General features: G+C 41.6%; 1 protein-coding gene across 8 annotated transcripts; it reads left to right on the top strand.

Annotated features, from left to right (window-relative positions):
- The first annotated feature begins 93 nt into the window (after nucleotides 1–93).
- Nucleotides 94–15,842, top strand: LOC307035093 (uncharacterized protein). 8 transcript variants are annotated; one of them, XM_079674086.1, is made up of 22 exons: nucleotides 197–2,202; nucleotides 2,436–2,554; nucleotides 2,633–2,907; nucleotides 3,000–3,616; nucleotides 3,697–3,764; nucleotides 3,854–3,943; nucleotides 4,079–4,393; nucleotides 5,259–5,550; nucleotides 5,741–5,870; nucleotides 6,245–6,322; nucleotides 11,252–11,486; nucleotides 11,613–11,791; nucleotides 12,079–12,188; nucleotides 12,711–12,825; nucleotides 12,939–13,001; nucleotides 13,300–13,354; nucleotides 13,580–13,671; nucleotides 13,907–14,024; nucleotides 14,166–14,265; nucleotides 14,361–14,531; nucleotides 14,778–14,954; nucleotides 15,319–15,842. In XM_079674086.1, the coding sequence occupies exons 17-22, from the start codon at nucleotides 13,664–13,666 to the stop codon at nucleotides 15,519–15,521; spliced, it is 777 nt and encodes a 258-aa protein (XP_079530212.1). In that variant the 5' UTR covers nucleotides 197–2,202; nucleotides 2,436–2,554; nucleotides 2,633–2,907; nucleotides 3,000–3,616; nucleotides 3,697–3,764; nucleotides 3,854–3,943; nucleotides 4,079–4,393; nucleotides 5,259–5,550; nucleotides 5,741–5,870; nucleotides 6,245–6,322; nucleotides 11,252–11,486; nucleotides 11,613–11,791; nucleotides 12,079–12,188; nucleotides 12,711–12,825; nucleotides 12,939–13,001; nucleotides 13,300–13,354; nucleotides 13,580–13,663; the 3' UTR covers nucleotides 15,522–15,842. The 8 variants fall into 8 exon arrangements, 4 of the variants coding, with proteins under 4 accessions (XP_079530212.1, XP_079530211.1, XP_079530214.1 ...); XM_079674085.1 differs by having other exon boundaries at nucleotides 13,570–13,671; XR_013807006.1 differs by lacking the exons at nucleotides 13,907–14,024; nucleotides 14,166–14,265; nucleotides 14,361–14,531; nucleotides 14,778–14,954; nucleotides 15,319–15,842 and having other exon boundaries at nucleotides 94–2,202; nucleotides 3,000–3,327; nucleotides 3,577–3,616; nucleotides 13,570–13,671.
- Nucleotides 15,843–16,849: the final 1,007 nt, after the last annotated feature.

Genomic DNA, 16,849 nt, shown 5'->3' with positions numbered 1-16,849 from the left:
TTTAATGATGTATTTATTTATTTAATTGTGTCACAATCCATCCTCCATAGCAAAGAGCATCAAGCATGCAATGTTAGCTGGAAAGAGAAGGAAATGCGATGCAACACAGGCAGTGAAATTTCAACCATGGCTAACTCTCATCAGCTTGCGCGAAACCGCCTGTATGTGTCTGCAATTGTTGACATAATTGAATTTCTTGTCTCAAACGAACTGCCACTGAGGGGTGAAGTGGATTCAGTCAATAGCAGAGATGAACTGGGAAGCGGACTGTTTCTCTCACTGTTTGATTACACGCTGAGGCAAAACCAAGAGCTTGCAAAGGCTTTCAGTACAATTCCAAAAAACGCAACTTACACATCACATGATATTCAAAATCACATCATTGAACTGATGAGCACGATCGTAACAGAGCAAATTGTTAAAGATGTCGGGGAGTCATGGTTTACACTCAAGGTGGATGGAACTAAAGACCCGACAGGCAGTGAAAATGTATCTATAGTTGTGCGTTATATGGACAAGGACTACAAAATGCAAGAGAGGCTGTTATCAATGCAGACAACGGACAAATGTGATGCCCAGTCACTCACTAATGTTGTGCTTGATGAACTGTCAAATGCTGGCCTTGACGCAAACAAAATTCTTAGTCAGTGTTATGACGGAGCCAGCGTCATGTCGGCACGAGAGGGAGGCATGCAGAAGCTTATTCAAAATAAGTTAAACAGAGAAGTGCCTTACATCCATTGTTTCAACCACCAATTGCATTTGGTGATCGTGCATGCTATTTCCTCAGAGAGTGCAGTTGGGGATTTTTTTGAAGTGTGCAATTCCCTTTATAAATTTATGAAAAAGCCCACTGTAGCCGCACAGTACAAAGGAGAGAAGCTTAAAAGGCTGTTAGAGCAGCGATGGACCGGACACCTTGACACGGTGTCTGTGGTGCTGAAGTCACACACTGCACTGGTGGACTTCCTGAAAGAGATCGGAACCATGGGAGCAAGTGCTGATGTGAAAATTGAATCTGTTGGACTTCACAAGGCCATTACAGAACGGAGCTTCACATTTCTCACCGGTGTGATGCACAAAGTATTGGGGCTGATGGACCCAGCCAATCGGATGCTGCAAGCCGAAGAAACAGATCTAATCACTGCAGTCCGGCTCATTCAAAGTGCCTCTTCTTGCATAGAGGATCTACGATCAGATGCGGAATTTCAGAAACTGTGGGCTGACAGCGGGGATGCAGGTGAGGGCGCCGGCGCGCCTGCTCCTCCAAAACGGCAGCGGCAGGCCACCAGGACGCTACAAGACTACGTGGTGAGTGAAAGCCTTGGGCAGCGCGAAGTGGACATTCAACAAGAGTGCAAGCGGCTGTTTTTTGGCATCATCGACTCTATTCTGAGTGAAATGGCTGCACGTTTCAGCGAGCGTAACGGGAAATATATGTCAGCTTTGGACGCTTTGGACCCCGCCAGTGTGATTTTCCTGGAGGCTGAGAAAGTGAAACCACTACTGGATTTAACAAACACAGACATGGTTGAGGCACAGTTCACAGTTGCGCGAGAGTTTTTGAAAAGCCGGTGCACAGGCCAGGGAGTAGAGAGAGTGACTTTGAGTCACCTTGTTGCAAAGGAGTCCAGGGTATTAAGTGCCATGCCAGCGGTAATGACAGCATTCAAACACGCACTAACATTCGGGGCATCAACTGCTACATGTGAAAACTCGTTCTCCACGTTGAAGAATGTATTTAGTGAGCACAGACGCAGCATGTTGCATCGACGCAAAGCCCATCTCATCCAGCTGGCCTTTGAGAATGACCTCAGTAGGAAATTCAAAGATGAGTGGAAGGAGATGCTGCTGAGGAGGTTCCACTCGTCAGGAAAGAGGAGACTGCAACTCTACTGAAGGTAAGAGCTGGTTATTTTATCATTTGTATTGTTGCTACTGTTTGTTAGCAATGTGGTTATTGATCATCCGTTGTTGGATATGTTAGATCAGCGCCTCTGATCTGTGGAGTCTGTTTTGATGTTGCTCCGTTATGTTTTCTCATTCTATGCAGCATCATGTGACATGTCACCGGCGGTGACATGTCACATGATGCTGTGACTCACCGCCCCCCCTCGGTTTTCAGCTGCCCCCCCTCTGTACTGAGCTGGAGCCGGGACTGCGCACAGGGGACATCGAAACAGCCGGAAAATGTGAAACAAAGTAAGTGTAGTATTGCGCTAGCTTTGTGATGCTAATGTAAGACATGCAGTAAATAAAAGTTCAATCACAGTTTCATATCAGTCAAATACCAATCCATTTCTTAACGGAATAGCAACGCATTGAGCTAATATGCTAGTTTTTATTTTTAGGTTTTCCGTAAACCTTAATGCACACTTGCTTTTGCTGATTGTTGGAGCTGCTAATTTTCATATTTTTATTGGAACTATTCATAGCAGAACAACCAGGCCGATCCTATAAACTTTTCATGGAGTACAGAAACTCAAAGTCAAAAGAGAAACAGTCTTTTAACTGTGGGAAAGGAAGACTTAAACAAGAAAAGAGACGAGTCCAGGTAAGCTGCATTAACCGTTTCATAGAAATCTCAGTGTCTCTGTGTGTGTCATTACTTATATCTCTGCTATTTTACTAGATAAACATAGGAATGATGTCGCCACAAGGAGTTGATTTAAAGCCTCGGAGAGGGAAAACACTCCCGTTGTTTACAGACCCGGAGGTAGCAGCACCTGCTATACTGGAACGAGCTGTCCAGAAAATGAAAGCCTTTAACAAGGACATGGATGAAGGACCGTACGTCCTTTTGTATCCAGACTGCTCAATGTGCCTGGTTCAGAAAAGCCATTCACATTGGCAGAATATATGCCAGGATCACCCTTTTCATTTGCCTTGAGAAACATTTTAGAGGAGGTTTGTGGATGTTATTATTCAATATTTTAATTGTTAACATCCTCTACTGCAGCATACATAATAATGTGTTGAACGTTTTGCTTTTACTACAGGGGATGATACCTCAGACTCTGATTCGGATATTGTCATCACATCTAGGAGCACAGCTGAATTCAATCATTTATTTTAATGTTCATTTATTTATTTTTCATATACATTTGATTTTAAGCAGGAAATCTATATTCTGGTAAATATTTTAGAAGAACCAACTTGGCAGTTACAATTACTATCAGAAACAATCACAACGTTTCACTGTTGATAGACATATGTGGTAAGGGAACAATAATGGAAGCTGTTGATAATTGTACACTTTTACTCTCGGGTATTTTAATTTGAACCACGAAACAAAAGTACTCCAAAACACAAACCGGAAAATAACGGGTAAGTTTGTACTTATTTTTACAAAATAAGTAATTTATCTTTAAGTGGATGATAAGAATAGGCCACAGCATTTTCTCTGGTGAACATGGATACAAAAATACCATACATGTCATGTTTAATCTAATTTCAAACAAAAATAATCTGTTATTTATAAATCTTATGGTTCCTCCTACCTCTAAATTTTACTTAAAACTCAACTATACCCTGTATCATGAAGTTAATAATTTTATCAATTTTATCATGTTTCAGTAAGGCACTTGGACATTCATCCACAACTCAGCCTGGACAGGTATTGAGGCAGATTGTGGAAGCCTGATGTTTCTAATGTTCAGTGTTGTTTTGTTACAGACATTTGTATTTGTATTTCAGATAGTAATATCTGATACTGAGGATATGGGTCCACCCAAAACAAATACAGACAAGACTACTTGCTACAGGTAAGTACAAATGTTAGTAACTCACTTACACGAGAAAGACATTTTTGTTTGTAAGATGTTTTAACATGAGAATGATCACTTCCTAACAGTACATACACAGACCTGTATGCACCATGTGTTGAAGAAGAGGACGAAGAGCTGGTTGCAGTCAACATGACGAGTTTATTGGACACTGAAATGTAAACGGACAGCTATTACAGTGGCATTACATTTTTTTTCTCTGTACAATATTTCTGGTACAACATTTTTTTTTTAAAACTGTTTGTGCACTCTCTGGAATATCCACTAATAAGGTCACTTTTTTTCCTTTTCAGGGAGGAGATGAACATTACATTACCTGCCATTATTGCTAACCTCTCACAGCCTATTGATCATGGAAGAGTCAGCCGGTTCAACATTTCAAGGGCTAATGTTTGGGATGGAGCAGTCAGAGGTTTCAAGCGTACATCGTATTCAGAAAACTGTGACATGCTGGTAAAATTCACTGATGATGCTGGTGTTTTCGAAGAAGGAATTGACTCAGGTGGTCCCAGGAGAGATGTTGTTATCTCTACTGATGAAGAATCTGAAAGACCTGCTTTTTTTTTATGGGCCAGACGGACGCCGCTTCTTGGTCTACAATGCAAATGGTATGCATACGGTTAGAAGTGTACTAATACAATTGTTAATGTGCAATATGTTAAATGTTAAAGTGTTTTGCATTTTGTTAATTTGTTTTTGTTAATGTTAAATTGTTTTATCCTTGGTAAAAGTGTTTTTGCTAATGTAATTTTGTTTTATAAAATGTAAATTTGTCTCAAGCTTTGTTAAAGTGATTCACACTTCGTAATTGTCCATTGCACTTCCCAGCCACCGTACTCCGGCCTTCTGGTCAACGTTTTTAGCTGGATAGCATTTATAGTGTATACAGCTAAATTACATTAGCTGTCACCGGCATAGTTGGATAGTGGAGGTGCTAGAAAAATATGTTTAAATGCATGTATTTGCACATGTGTTGTAAAGAAAGTGTTCAACACAATGTTTTAATAGTGGCTAATGCATCGGCGATGGAGTGGAACAAAAATGTGGAACTGGAGTTTTTCCAGAGGATTTGACTGGCCACCCAATGTCCCACTCTGAATCAGAAATACTTAATTGATCTCCGGGGGAAATTGGGATTGTTACATTGTAGAATTAAAATATATAGTAGAAGATATAAGAAAAACAAGTATGTAAAAATATGTGCATAATATAACAATATGCACAGTATAAATGCATAATGTATGCCAGAGTATTGCTCAGATGAATTATTATTGCATATAGAGTAATGCACAGATTAATTATTATTACATAGAGTATTGGACAGATGAATTATTGTTACATAGAGTATTGCACAGATGAATTATTATTACATAGAGTATTGTACAGATGAATTATTATTGCATAGAGTATTGCACAGATGTTACTGTTATTCTAAATAATCCTAATCATGTTTTTATTTATCCTGTTTTACAGCTTCATTACAACACTTCATATCTCCAACACACATATATCCACACACACACACACACACACACATATAAAACCAACGGCGCTTTTAAGAGCCACTCTCTCTCACTGTCTCTCTTTCTATCACTCTCTCTTTTAATCACTCTCCTGTCTTTCTCTCACTCTTCATTTTGTGTATTGTTTGTATTATTTTTATGCCATGTCCCTCAACCCTGAAGTGAGGGTCTTTGAGCATCCCAATGAGGCCACGGTGCACATGGCATCATTGATTAGCGAGGCTCATCTCCATGAGGCCAGGGTGAGGCTTTTCATGATGAGCAAATACCCAAGTCTGTAATATAATCATTACTATTGCTTTTTATTGATGTAATGTAAAGGGACAGTTAGACCTTTTTATGCAACCGTTAAATAATTGCTCAAATATAAGTGCTGCTGTCTTATGTTGTATTACAACTTTGTTATTGATCTCAACCTCTGAAAAAATATAGGCTGCCATGGCCACTGAAACTCCTGCCATCCCTCCGAAAAAGAAAAGAAAAAGCAGGAAGAGACCTCTTTCTAATCCAGTGGTCACACGCAGACGTGAGAGACAACGGGAAACACAACGCTCCGCATCAGGTTTGTTCTTTACTATATCATGATTTCTAAGTCTAAGAATAAAGATAATTCATAACAAAGTTATTTTGGTGTACACAGTATGAAATTATGTAATTTAAAGATATCTCTTGACAAATCTGTTGCAATGTTTAAAACATTTTCAAATTAAATCAAGATATATAATAAGAGCCTGTGACTGATAATCCTTGCTTGTGTTGTATTTTTTACAATGTGTACCTCGAAAAGTATGCCAAATGTAAATTGTCATTGTGATGCTGTGGTAATATGTTCTTAGTTTCATTACCTGCAGTCCTTACAGAACATTTTCATATTACAATTAATTGGTGTAATTTTAGATTGATTAAAAGGTTAAGCAAAAATGACTGTGTCTGCAGCTTCACAAGCCAGAAGAGACGATCCTGTGCATGAGGAAGGCCTTCAGCTAGAAGAACATCAAGAGTTTGTTAGTCTTGGTGAGTATATTGATTATAACAGCAGTTGACTGGCACTACAGTTTTTCCCAATGTTTCAATTTTTTTCTGCCTGGGTACAAAGGCAGCTTCTCACAGATGTGAGAATGAAAACGGCTAGGCCAATGCTTTTTAATGCAAAACTCTCAGCTGAGAGAATAGCCATTCAGAAGTGCTAAAGATGCTGTTCAGAAGAAGCGGCTATTAGGTGCCTGGACTGTGTTCCACTGGACATGGAGTTCCTCTGTGCAACCTGTGACATGGAGGCCCACAAGAGGAATATCTTCCATGACAGAGAGGCTGTGTTCAATGGATTTCTGGAGCCCATTCCCCCTACAACTGCTGTGGTGGTGGATGAAAATGGCCAGCCTCAGTTTTGTGAACAAAGTATGTAAAGATTAACATTACATTACAATGTCCCATTATAGTGTAGTTCCCATAATTAAGTGCGAATGGGAACTGTACATAGCTGATTGAAAAAAGTATGATTGGTTTTGACTAGGGCTGCAAGATATGTGGAAATTATGCAACATTTGATTGAATATCTTGATAATCTGGAGAATTAAGGAAAAACTGTAAATACACCCTTCCTAACTTATTTTCTATATGGCAGTATGTCAACTGCCTTTTCCTACTCCAAGGTCAATCTGTGAATGTCCTGATGACGTCACAGTTACTCCTTGGAAGCATATTTCTGTGGTCACCATCAATGGTATGTTGTTCTGAAAGCCCTTCTTTTTGTACAAATGTAGCTCAGCGCAAGTTCAATCAGGAAGACAACATTATCGGGTGCCACACGTTATCACAATAAGTGATCAGGGGCATCACGCCCTGGCTAGCCAATCATCGCACCTGCTAACCCCTTTAAATTTGCTCTCCCCTCTCCGTCAGTTGTCATTTCAGGTGTCAACGCACAAGCAGCAGCAGGGCTTCGTCCCAGCTCCGGGCATTATTCATCAGCTACGCAGTTTTGCGGATTAAGCTGCAGGCGGCGTTCCCAAGTCGGCTAGCGGTTCCAGCCGGCCGCCCCGCAAACCCGGATGCGGGAGGAAAACAAGGAAATCGGGCTCCACGGAAGTTCCTCCGGCTTAATGGAAATGGCGTACTTCACGGGAACATTGACGCACGCCTTCAGTCTCTCTAGAGGGCATCACTGGCATCCGGGCCGCTTAAATGCGGCGCTTCCGGCTTCACGAGGAACGGGCCCTCATCGCATGCAAAGCTTTACCCATTGCTGGCTTCAACCACAACCCCTCCCGCAGGCAGGCAGGGCTTAAGCTACATCCCCTTGAAGCTACTTCCTCCTGCGCCTCACCTCTAAAACAGGCGTCAGGGTAGCGCTGGCAAGAGGCAGTTGCAACAAATTCATGAGATGTTTCGTTATATTGTTATGACATTCGGGTCATGCAGAGCGAGATCGCTACCCCTTTAAGAGAGAGGTGTGGCGCGTGCAGAGCGAGCGAGCGGGATACATGTTTTCTAGAAGTAAACGAGGCAGCAGAAAGGAAGGTCTGCGATCTTGCGAAGCTATCTTGCGAACAGAAGAGCTAAATAAATGCAACAACCTCCCAAGAAGAGCTCGCTCTCTCCAGTCTTTCCGATTAAATCGGTTAATGAACCTGAAGCGCGTTGCTTCTGCCCTGGGAGACGACCAGAGTCATCCCCCCCGTTCCTCGACGACGGTCTGGGAGCCGACAGGAAGTTCAACACTGTGCATTGCTACCTTTAGTTCAGGGTTAAGGTGAGTTTCAGGCAGTGTTGGGTGTAACGTGTTACAGTATGGAGTTTCAGTAACGTATTACTTTGCGTACGAAGAATGTAATGCATTACTAATCCAGCCGGGTATTGCTACCCATTACAATGTCAGTACTAACGCAGTTTCAAGCTTCAACACAGTGTTACCTGAAATGAATGGTGTTTCGTAGGGCTTCTTTTCCTCAATGACCAAGTTGCTGCACATTATCCTGTTTATGACATGACCAGATACTAAATAAATTAGGAATTGACTCCCAATATTAATTTAATGATTATTGACTGAATGATCGTATTTTTTTTTTTTTTTTTTTTCTCTTCGTCTCCACTAAGAATATTCAGTTTCTCGGTGCATCAACGGCTGGATCTGCGATAACAACATCTCCTCGGCAGCACTGTCCAAATCCGTTCACAGTCTCTGATCGACTAAATATCGCGCCATGACGTAACGTTTACATCGCCGTTTCTCTCACAATACCGCCGTCAAACAAACATCAATAGAGGATTGCGCCGGGTAGTTTTTAATCATACAAAGCAGATTCATCAGAACTACTCTTCAAACTATATTTTTCTAGAACGCCGTGACGCATCGGGTACATGTGATCCAGCGGCATTCACACCGCTGCAGCACGCGTGCAACGGAGTTATTTCATCATTAACTCACACGCCAGCGGTCGCCGTTAAGCACTCACTGTCCGACGTCACATAAGCAGCCGATAAATATTTCCCATCTCTTAGCGACATGTTTCAGTATGGATTTAGGCCGTCGGCATCACAACACCGTCATTAAGGTGATCTGGCATCCTACAGGTGACGTTGCTATCAACCGAGCTAATCAGTCATCTCGACTACTGTCACTATCTTTGCGGCATTAACCGTTTCCTACGCAATAACAGATCTTAGTGCTGCTCGACTGTATAATTATTTCAAGGTGCGGTTGCGTTCTAGTCACTTTGTCCAAGCGTACTGCTCGTTACAACACTATTCGCTTCAGCATAGGCCCTAGCATGACTGGTATAGCTCAGGGCAATCTCGATGACAAGGTCAATGTTCCCCCTCTACGCACGGAGACAATGTAATCTTAATAGTGTGCAGGCCAAGGCTGGCTCTTCAAAGCAGATATTATCAACGCGCTTTAAAGTTCCCATCATCCGCTTAGCGGAACTCTTTCAGCTTAAGCGGGAGTCAAGTAAGGAGAAACTACGCGTGCACCGGCTATTCGGGTAAATAATATTCATAGTTGTCTCTCCTCAGTCCAAATCACCCACTGCAGGAAGATCCCCTCATGCGTGCCTTTACGCCATCTAGGGTTCAGATACAACATTACTAACCTATAACTCCGCTCAACAGGGAAAGAGAAGAAGAGAGAAGAAGAAGAGACTCCCTAGGAGCACAGCGTTCATATTCATGAGGAACTATAGGCCCAGTCACACACCCGGAGTGCCTAGGCATCACATCAAGCTCATGGTATAATGTTCCTCTAACCAAACTGCGCGCATCCACATAAACGTCAAGGCGTATACAGCAAACATCTTCAACGACAGTTGCTCTTCCTCACCGGGCAACCGTACTTTGCATGCGGATAATCTTCAGCACGCATCATCTCCCGTTTCTGGACGTGGCATCCGCCGGCCTCACGACGACCGCGTTTTCCCCGACTCTTAAGGACGTGCACTGCACATCCTCCATTTTGGGGGGAATATCTGCATGAGATCATCCGCTATAGCGGCTCGCTCAGATTTCCACTCCTGCTTACACATTTATTATCACACTCGCTGGACCTAAAACTAGCGTCCCTCCATCATCCTCAGATGATAGAAGACGGTCCTAATCACTCAATCAGCTTATCAGCATCTATGACTCATCCTGGCGCACTTAACTGCTATTAAGCTAGTCTATATCATGGGTCATGTCTCAGTATTTAACTAAGCGTATGGGTTTTCTGCGTGCATCTGCACTTCATTCATATTCTCGGGTTTATGCTCACTTGGCTCATGTTAATTCAGGTCAGGATATTCATGCATCGCTGTACTCCAGCTAACAGCTCTCGTGCATTACTTGTCTACATCTCCCTCTTCGCCGGACATCGGCTCGTGCTGCCAATCCAAGATCTCTTCTGCTCACCTATGGTAAATATGCATATAACTGGTTGTGGCGTCCTAATAGCTTATCAGGGCTTTCGTTCAGATAGGTGCAGCCACCTCTGCCGCCAATCAAGGCATTTCTCCCTCATCCCTGCAACTCGGACGGTGGTCCTCCTCTGCCTTCATATCCCGCATTCGCCCAGACATCAGCGCGTGCTGGCCATCCAAGGTCTCTCAACAATAAAAATTGTAATTATGCCTATAACTGGTGGTGGTGGTTCATAGCACGTCAGCATGTATACGTGTCACTGTGTTCATGTTTAACCCTGCACGTCAGGTTGTGACCTCCGGGTCCGTGTTCATGTTTAACCCCGCACGTCAGGTTGTGACCTCCGGGTCTGCGTTATGTTTAACCCTGCGAGTGCAGGTTGCGGCCAGTGGGTCGCGTTATGTTTAATCCTGCGAGTGCAGGTTGCGGACATGGGTCTGCGTTATGTTTAACCCTGCGAATGCAGGTTGCGGACATGGGTCTGCGTTAGGTTTAACCCTGCGAATGCAGGTTGCGGCCAAATCTGCTCTCCCCTCTCCGTCAGTTGTCATTTCAGGTGTCAACGCACAACCCTCCTCCACCCCTTCGCCTCCTGTCTCCTAATACAGCGCCAAGCTGAAACCTTCTCCCTTCAGATCGGACAAACTACTATCACCACCACCAGTGTCTAGACCCCGGGGGGTTCATCAGAGCAGTTCTTTCCCTCCTGAATGATCATCCTGCAAACCCGGGGCCTAATCGCCAAAACATCATTACAGTTACTTGTTGTAATAAGTCAATCACTATTCCCGCATGTCATGGGTCCCGATAATAAACATGTATTTCATACATCACGTCTTTCCTGATTGAAGTAGTATTGTACGGCAGAGTTTTACCACTTTGTGCAATGCAAAGATTTGTATCACCTGGTCATTTTCAGACAACACCCAAATGCTATGTCAAATAGCTAATATATCATATATGCACATCTATGTATAAAATCCAATATTTTAAGGCAAACTCACAGTTTAATTACGAAATACCTTTGCTTTGTCCATTTGTTCACAGGACGATATACAATGTCTGCTTGCCACGGAAATCCTGTCCATCCTGCTCTGCAGAATGGACTCCTGAGGTTAAAGACCTGCTGTTGTATCGGAACTGGCCAGCTAGCACCAGCTGCCAGACGCTTTACAAATATGATGTGTTCACCTCATTCGAGCACATGAAGGTGACTGCACCAGCCATGTCCAGGCAGGCATTTCTGAAAATGTTGGAGCACAGATCTGTTCAGGCTGGACGGGTAAATCTGCCTGAATCACACGGAAACATACAAAAAACAATATCATATTACTGTATACCATATCATTAATTGTTGGCATTGCTTTCAAAGCAATTACTAATCTACTTTTTTTAAATCAATATACAGACAGGTAGTATCTGTGCTGATACATTTCAGCGAAGCTTCTTCGAGTTTTGCTTCCGTCAGTACAAACAAGAGGATATGTGCCAGGTCCATCACTTTGTTTGTCCAGCAAGTTCTCCAGACATGTTGGCTGTCTGCTGTGATGGAAACCGCAAGCATTACCGGTTTTCCAAGTCAAAAGGGTATGTATCGGTATTAATGAAAATGATAAAGAACACACCGCTAATACAAATAGTAGCCCTTGGGGTTGTGTTTGAGTAGCAATAACAGACATTAACAAATCACAGTAATGTAGTGCTTTGTGATTTTTATTATTGACTTGTATGTTAACTTATCATGGACAGGACTGAGGAGTCGCCAATCTATGAGGGCTTGTTCGTTTTTTTTCTTATTATGATAGTTGCAGTTACACCTGTGGTGTTCTTTTTTATATATGTCAAAACTTGTGTGTAATAAACTGACTTTATAGGGAAATGACAGTGCCGTCTGTGCTACTGCCAAATTCACCGCTGGCAGACAGATGTCAAAAAAGTCTGGTGCCCAGATAGACGAGGAGGGCATTCAAGTGGCAGTTTGCAGGTATGTATTTATAAGTGTGTCTGTGTGTGTATATGTGTTTGGTTCTTGAGTCTGGTCTCATTATTTCAGTTTTAATAGCAATCCAAGTCTAAGTCTTTGTAAGAATTGGAAGCACTAAACACTTTTGATTGTGGAGCGGAATTGATCCATCATTTGTAGCATCCAAGTGATATTTTTGGTTATAGCCACCTAGATGACAGAGATTATTATTATTAACAACTAGATTTTCTTCTGATTAATCAGACATGGGTTTCTCTTAAGAGGACTGAACCACTTCCGTGGAGAAATATACGGTTACCCAATGTTTCTCCAAAAAGAGATGTCCAAGAAGGCAAATGTTGACTTATTCTGTATGGATGTAACATTGCAGGTAATCCTCACTGTCATATTGCACATCCACAACAATGTTTAAAATGGCCTATGCCTCAGCAGTCATTTTAGATGATATGGATATTTTTGTCATGTCAATTAAAAGTTTATCTTTGGAAAACTCAATCACAAAATGCTGCTCCTGCTTCTTAGGTACTGGCCATACCTTAACAAAATAACCGAGGGATTACCAGAGCTTCTGCCGTTGACAGAAATGAGGCCATTTCTTAGCGTGATGCATGCTAAAGCCCATACAGCAAAATGCGAGGTACATAACATCTTTAATGCAAAGGACTTTTAAATGTTGTGCATGGCATACCTTATTGGATATAAAAAACTTCTAAAGAAATGCTACATAACACTACTTGCGCTGTGTTGCAGGTGAGATGGGGTGGCAGAAGTCAGGACGGAGCAGGAAACACAGTGGGAGAGGAAGTAGAGCAGGTATGTTATTAATGGCATTATTGTAACTGTATGAATACAAGAACTCTTAATAGAAAGCAGTACAAATATGTATGTGTCATCTCAGTGACAAGCCTGTTGATTAGTTTAAAGCATATCCTTTATGTCTGAGTTCAAATGAAAGATAGGCAGCTCATATGTTCAGCAACACTAAATGCATGCATATTGTAGGAAGTCAGTACACAAGTTTTCTCTTAAACCATCCAGTTCAAGATCTATGATGTGTAGGTAATATTGTTATGTGATGGTGACCGAACATTAATTGTAACATCCATTATAGGTGAACAGCTTTCTCTCCAGGGCAGCTCTGGTAACAAAATACATGACAAAAGCAGGTTGGTATTAACACTAAACACTGTGATAAGGCAGCCCTGATAAGTATTTTGCAGAGATTTCCCTCCTTAAAAACATTATTGGTGTATTACTTTACTGTAATGACCAGTTCAACAACCTTTTAACGATTGGGTTTAGTCATGTCTATCAGGTTTCTCACTCAGTACTGCCTTTTTGATGTGAATACTTACTTTTTTGTTTGTGGATATATTTTTAGTCTTTTTTAGGAAGAGTGAACATGCTCACTAAAGAGGCCATGGGCTGGAACAGAAGGAAGAGGGACAACCTTCATCAAGTTTTGGCCCACAGATATGTCAAAGTAAGGGCAAATTACAATTGTCTTCTCATCTGACATTACATATTTATGAAGGATGTCTGCAATGTAACCTCATAGCTATATACATTATCCCTTATCCACACTTCCTCTTGCAAGTCAGATGGTGTCATGGAATGTTTCAACTGTTCTTCTGAAGGTCTTGTGCTGAAAACTGGTGTTCTTTGCATTATGGTGTTGCATGGCGCTTTTGCTCTGACATTTTATTTTTTTTGTAAAGATCACAGAGAGGGCAAAGGTGGAAGCTGCCAGCTTCAGCGACTTCAAAAAGGAGCACAACCTTGATCAGGAGACCATACAGCAGTGGGTGTATGATGTCAGGCAATGGGCGGTCACAGGTAAGACATACCACAGGCTTTCCATATATACATCTGTTCATTACTGTAAGTTTAGACACACAATATAAGTTGACTATATGTTGAAACTGAGACTGTCACTGATTGTATCTCTTCTCCAATTGTTTTTTTGTAACTATTTAGAGAGTCTACGCCCCAGGGTGTACTGAAGGACTGAGGGTGGATATTGAGAACATCACTGTCACTCTTTTGCGCAGGAAGCAAGATCTGTATCGTCAGCATAGTTTGTTGTCAAACGTAGTTATTGAAATTACCTTTCAAAAACAACAAAAACATTCTGGCACCATGACACAGTTTTGTTTCCTTTTCACTTTGCAGACAGCAACCAGGCAAGGCAAAGAAAGAGGAAGAGAATGAGACAGCTGAAGAAGAAGCTTCGCGAAAAAGTTGTGCAATACAACACAGGAGTGCAGGAAGAACAGATTGACGAGGAGTTGGCTTGCAGTCTGACAGAGGGCTACATCCTACCATGGGAGAGGCATGCAAATGGTAGGATAATTGCTAGTTTGGCTTGTTTTTTTTTAGTCTATACCAAAATATGACAGTTTATCGTGGGGCAGAAAAAGCAATGGTGATACCTGCAAATATATAATATTTGTTATTAGTTTACATTATAGAGAACCAATGCTATCGCTACAAAGATTTGTGTCTCAGAAATGAAAATCATTCTATAATAATATAATTTATGAATAAATATTCCTTGTCCACTACTCCATTCCTTTCCTCAACCTAAAGGCAACACCTTCAGGTTGAAGAGGTCTGTCTTTGACCAGGTAATGCTGGTCAGACGTTTGGAGGAGGAGCAGAGCATCCTGGTGAAAGAGATGTGGCAGCACATCATGTTCCTTCTGAAGGAAGTGCAAGAAGTGGAAGCACTCAGAGGACAGACTTTGGAGGGCATCAAAACCAGCAGTATGTCTGAGATCTTAACATTTGAATATGTTCATCACCTCTTCAACACATTACATGTCTTACATAAGTAGAACACATCTGTCACCGTGTCAGGCCGAAGTGAAATAGTAAATTACTGAAAATATTCATTATCAAGATCATAATCGATTATTTTCTGTCTATTGAATATTTGTTAAGCACTATATAAGCATTAATCAACATGTCTCATTTGGCACCCAATATATAGTAAAATCCTTCAGTTTAAGACGGATTTACCTATTTTGTAGTGTTTTTACATATGCAGTATTGTACAATGCAAAGAGATTTGCAATTGTCATGGTTTGTTTACATTCAGCCCTTTTTCTGTGTGATTATTCCTCTACAGATGTTGGTGACCTGACAGAGGATGCTGCACATGGGCTCAAGAGTTTCCTCAGTCGGAGGTGGCACTTCCTCAAAAGCCAACACAAACAGGCTGTACATGCGTACAGCGGTGTAGCCGCTTTGGAATGCCATGATCTTCAATTACAGCAGGACATTGAGGAGTCGGATGACAATGACCCTGAGTCTGAGGAAGAAGACCTGTAAAGGTTTCTGCCAAGCAACACCGAGGCACTGGAGAGCTCTTTCACAAGCGACGTGTCACGTCCACACGCTGGCGCACGCCATAATAATGACAAAACACATTTAAAACGCACTTAAAGCCATACAAAATAAAGACATTATAAAACACTATATATGAGAACAATATGAAACTATGCACTTGTTTCGCCCGACTGAGTTCATAGTAATGTGAAAATGTGTTTATATTTTGTACTTCCGTTTATTTAAAGCGCTTTGACTTGCTGATGTGTATGGAAATAAATTGCCTTGCCTTTATATTAAACTGCCTCTTATTACTCAAACAAATGCTATAAAATGGTTGTTTTCTTGTCACTGCATTTTGTCATTCGTTGATTATGAACTATTAATGTGAATACATTGTAAATAGAGTTCATACATTAACATAATTCTTTATTAGTAACGTGCATAATGCAGGGTAAATACCAACACATTCTCACTCCCAACTCGTACTTCTAATTTTCTATTATTTTCTAAACCACACACTGTTATTTACTCAACAATAACACACAATTATTCTTGTGTTTATTTATTTGTTTGAATGTATAATGTCGGACTTTTGGAGTCCGTCAGGACCGAGGGTCGGAGCAGCTCATAGTAGTTGCTTTAGAGAATTTTACACCCGGAAGTAAGTATTCTCTCTTCTTTGCTTGACAAACCCATCCATGGACAAACCCTGGGATAGTCCTCAAGCTCTGTGATTGGATGTTGGAGTGGCAGTGCGCCAAGCGTCCAACAGCACTTTGAAATGGAATGGAACCACGGCACATGGTCCAAAACTGGAGTCGGACGGGTCCACCCTCTCCCCCATCCCGTCACCAGAACTACACATGCTGGCTATTGTGTGTTTCGCACATAGGTTTCCATGTTCTATGGCAAGTCTCTACTGGGAATTGTAGTTTTAAAAGACGTTTTCGTATTTCCCATAATAAGAAGTTGCCAGTATTAAACTGTGTACACCCCTAGAGGTTTAGGGGATACGAAACTCAGTGGTGTTATCACATTTAAAACATATAATTAAGAAATGGGTGAAAATTGCTTGTGCCCATAAAGGACAGCATTGACACATGACATGACAGCTAAGGTCAGAAGAGCTTTATTTAACAGCTGGTCTTATGTCTGTGACCCCTCCTGTTTTTAATTGATAAGCCTGAAACATGCACTTGTCAAGGTTCAGAGGCACATTTTGCAAATATGGCAGTAGCCAGCCATCATCTTAAGATAAGATATACTTTATTGGTCCCAAGCGGGGCCATTTTTTCGTTACATCAGCATGTGTAACAGTTGGAAATATG

This window comes from Notothenia rossii (genome assembly GCF_949606895.1).
Source record: "Notothenia rossii genome assembly, chromosome: 4".
In the NCBI taxonomy this organism is placed as follows: domain Eukaryota; kingdom Metazoa; phylum Chordata; class Actinopteri; order Perciformes; family Nototheniidae; genus Notothenia; species Notothenia rossii.
This window is presented reverse-complemented; position numbering and strand designations above follow the sequence as displayed.

Coding starts and splice junctions, on each gene's coding strand:
- LOC307035093 (XM_079674086.1), top strand. Junction 14,266..14,360: donor AGATCTGTATCGTCAGCATA/GTTTGTTGTCAA, acceptor TTCACTTTGCAG/ACAGCAACCAGGCAAGGCAA. Junction 14,955..15,318: donor GGAGGGCATCAAAACCAGCA/GTATGTCTGAGA, acceptor ATTCCTCTACAG/ATGTTGGTGACCTGACAGAG.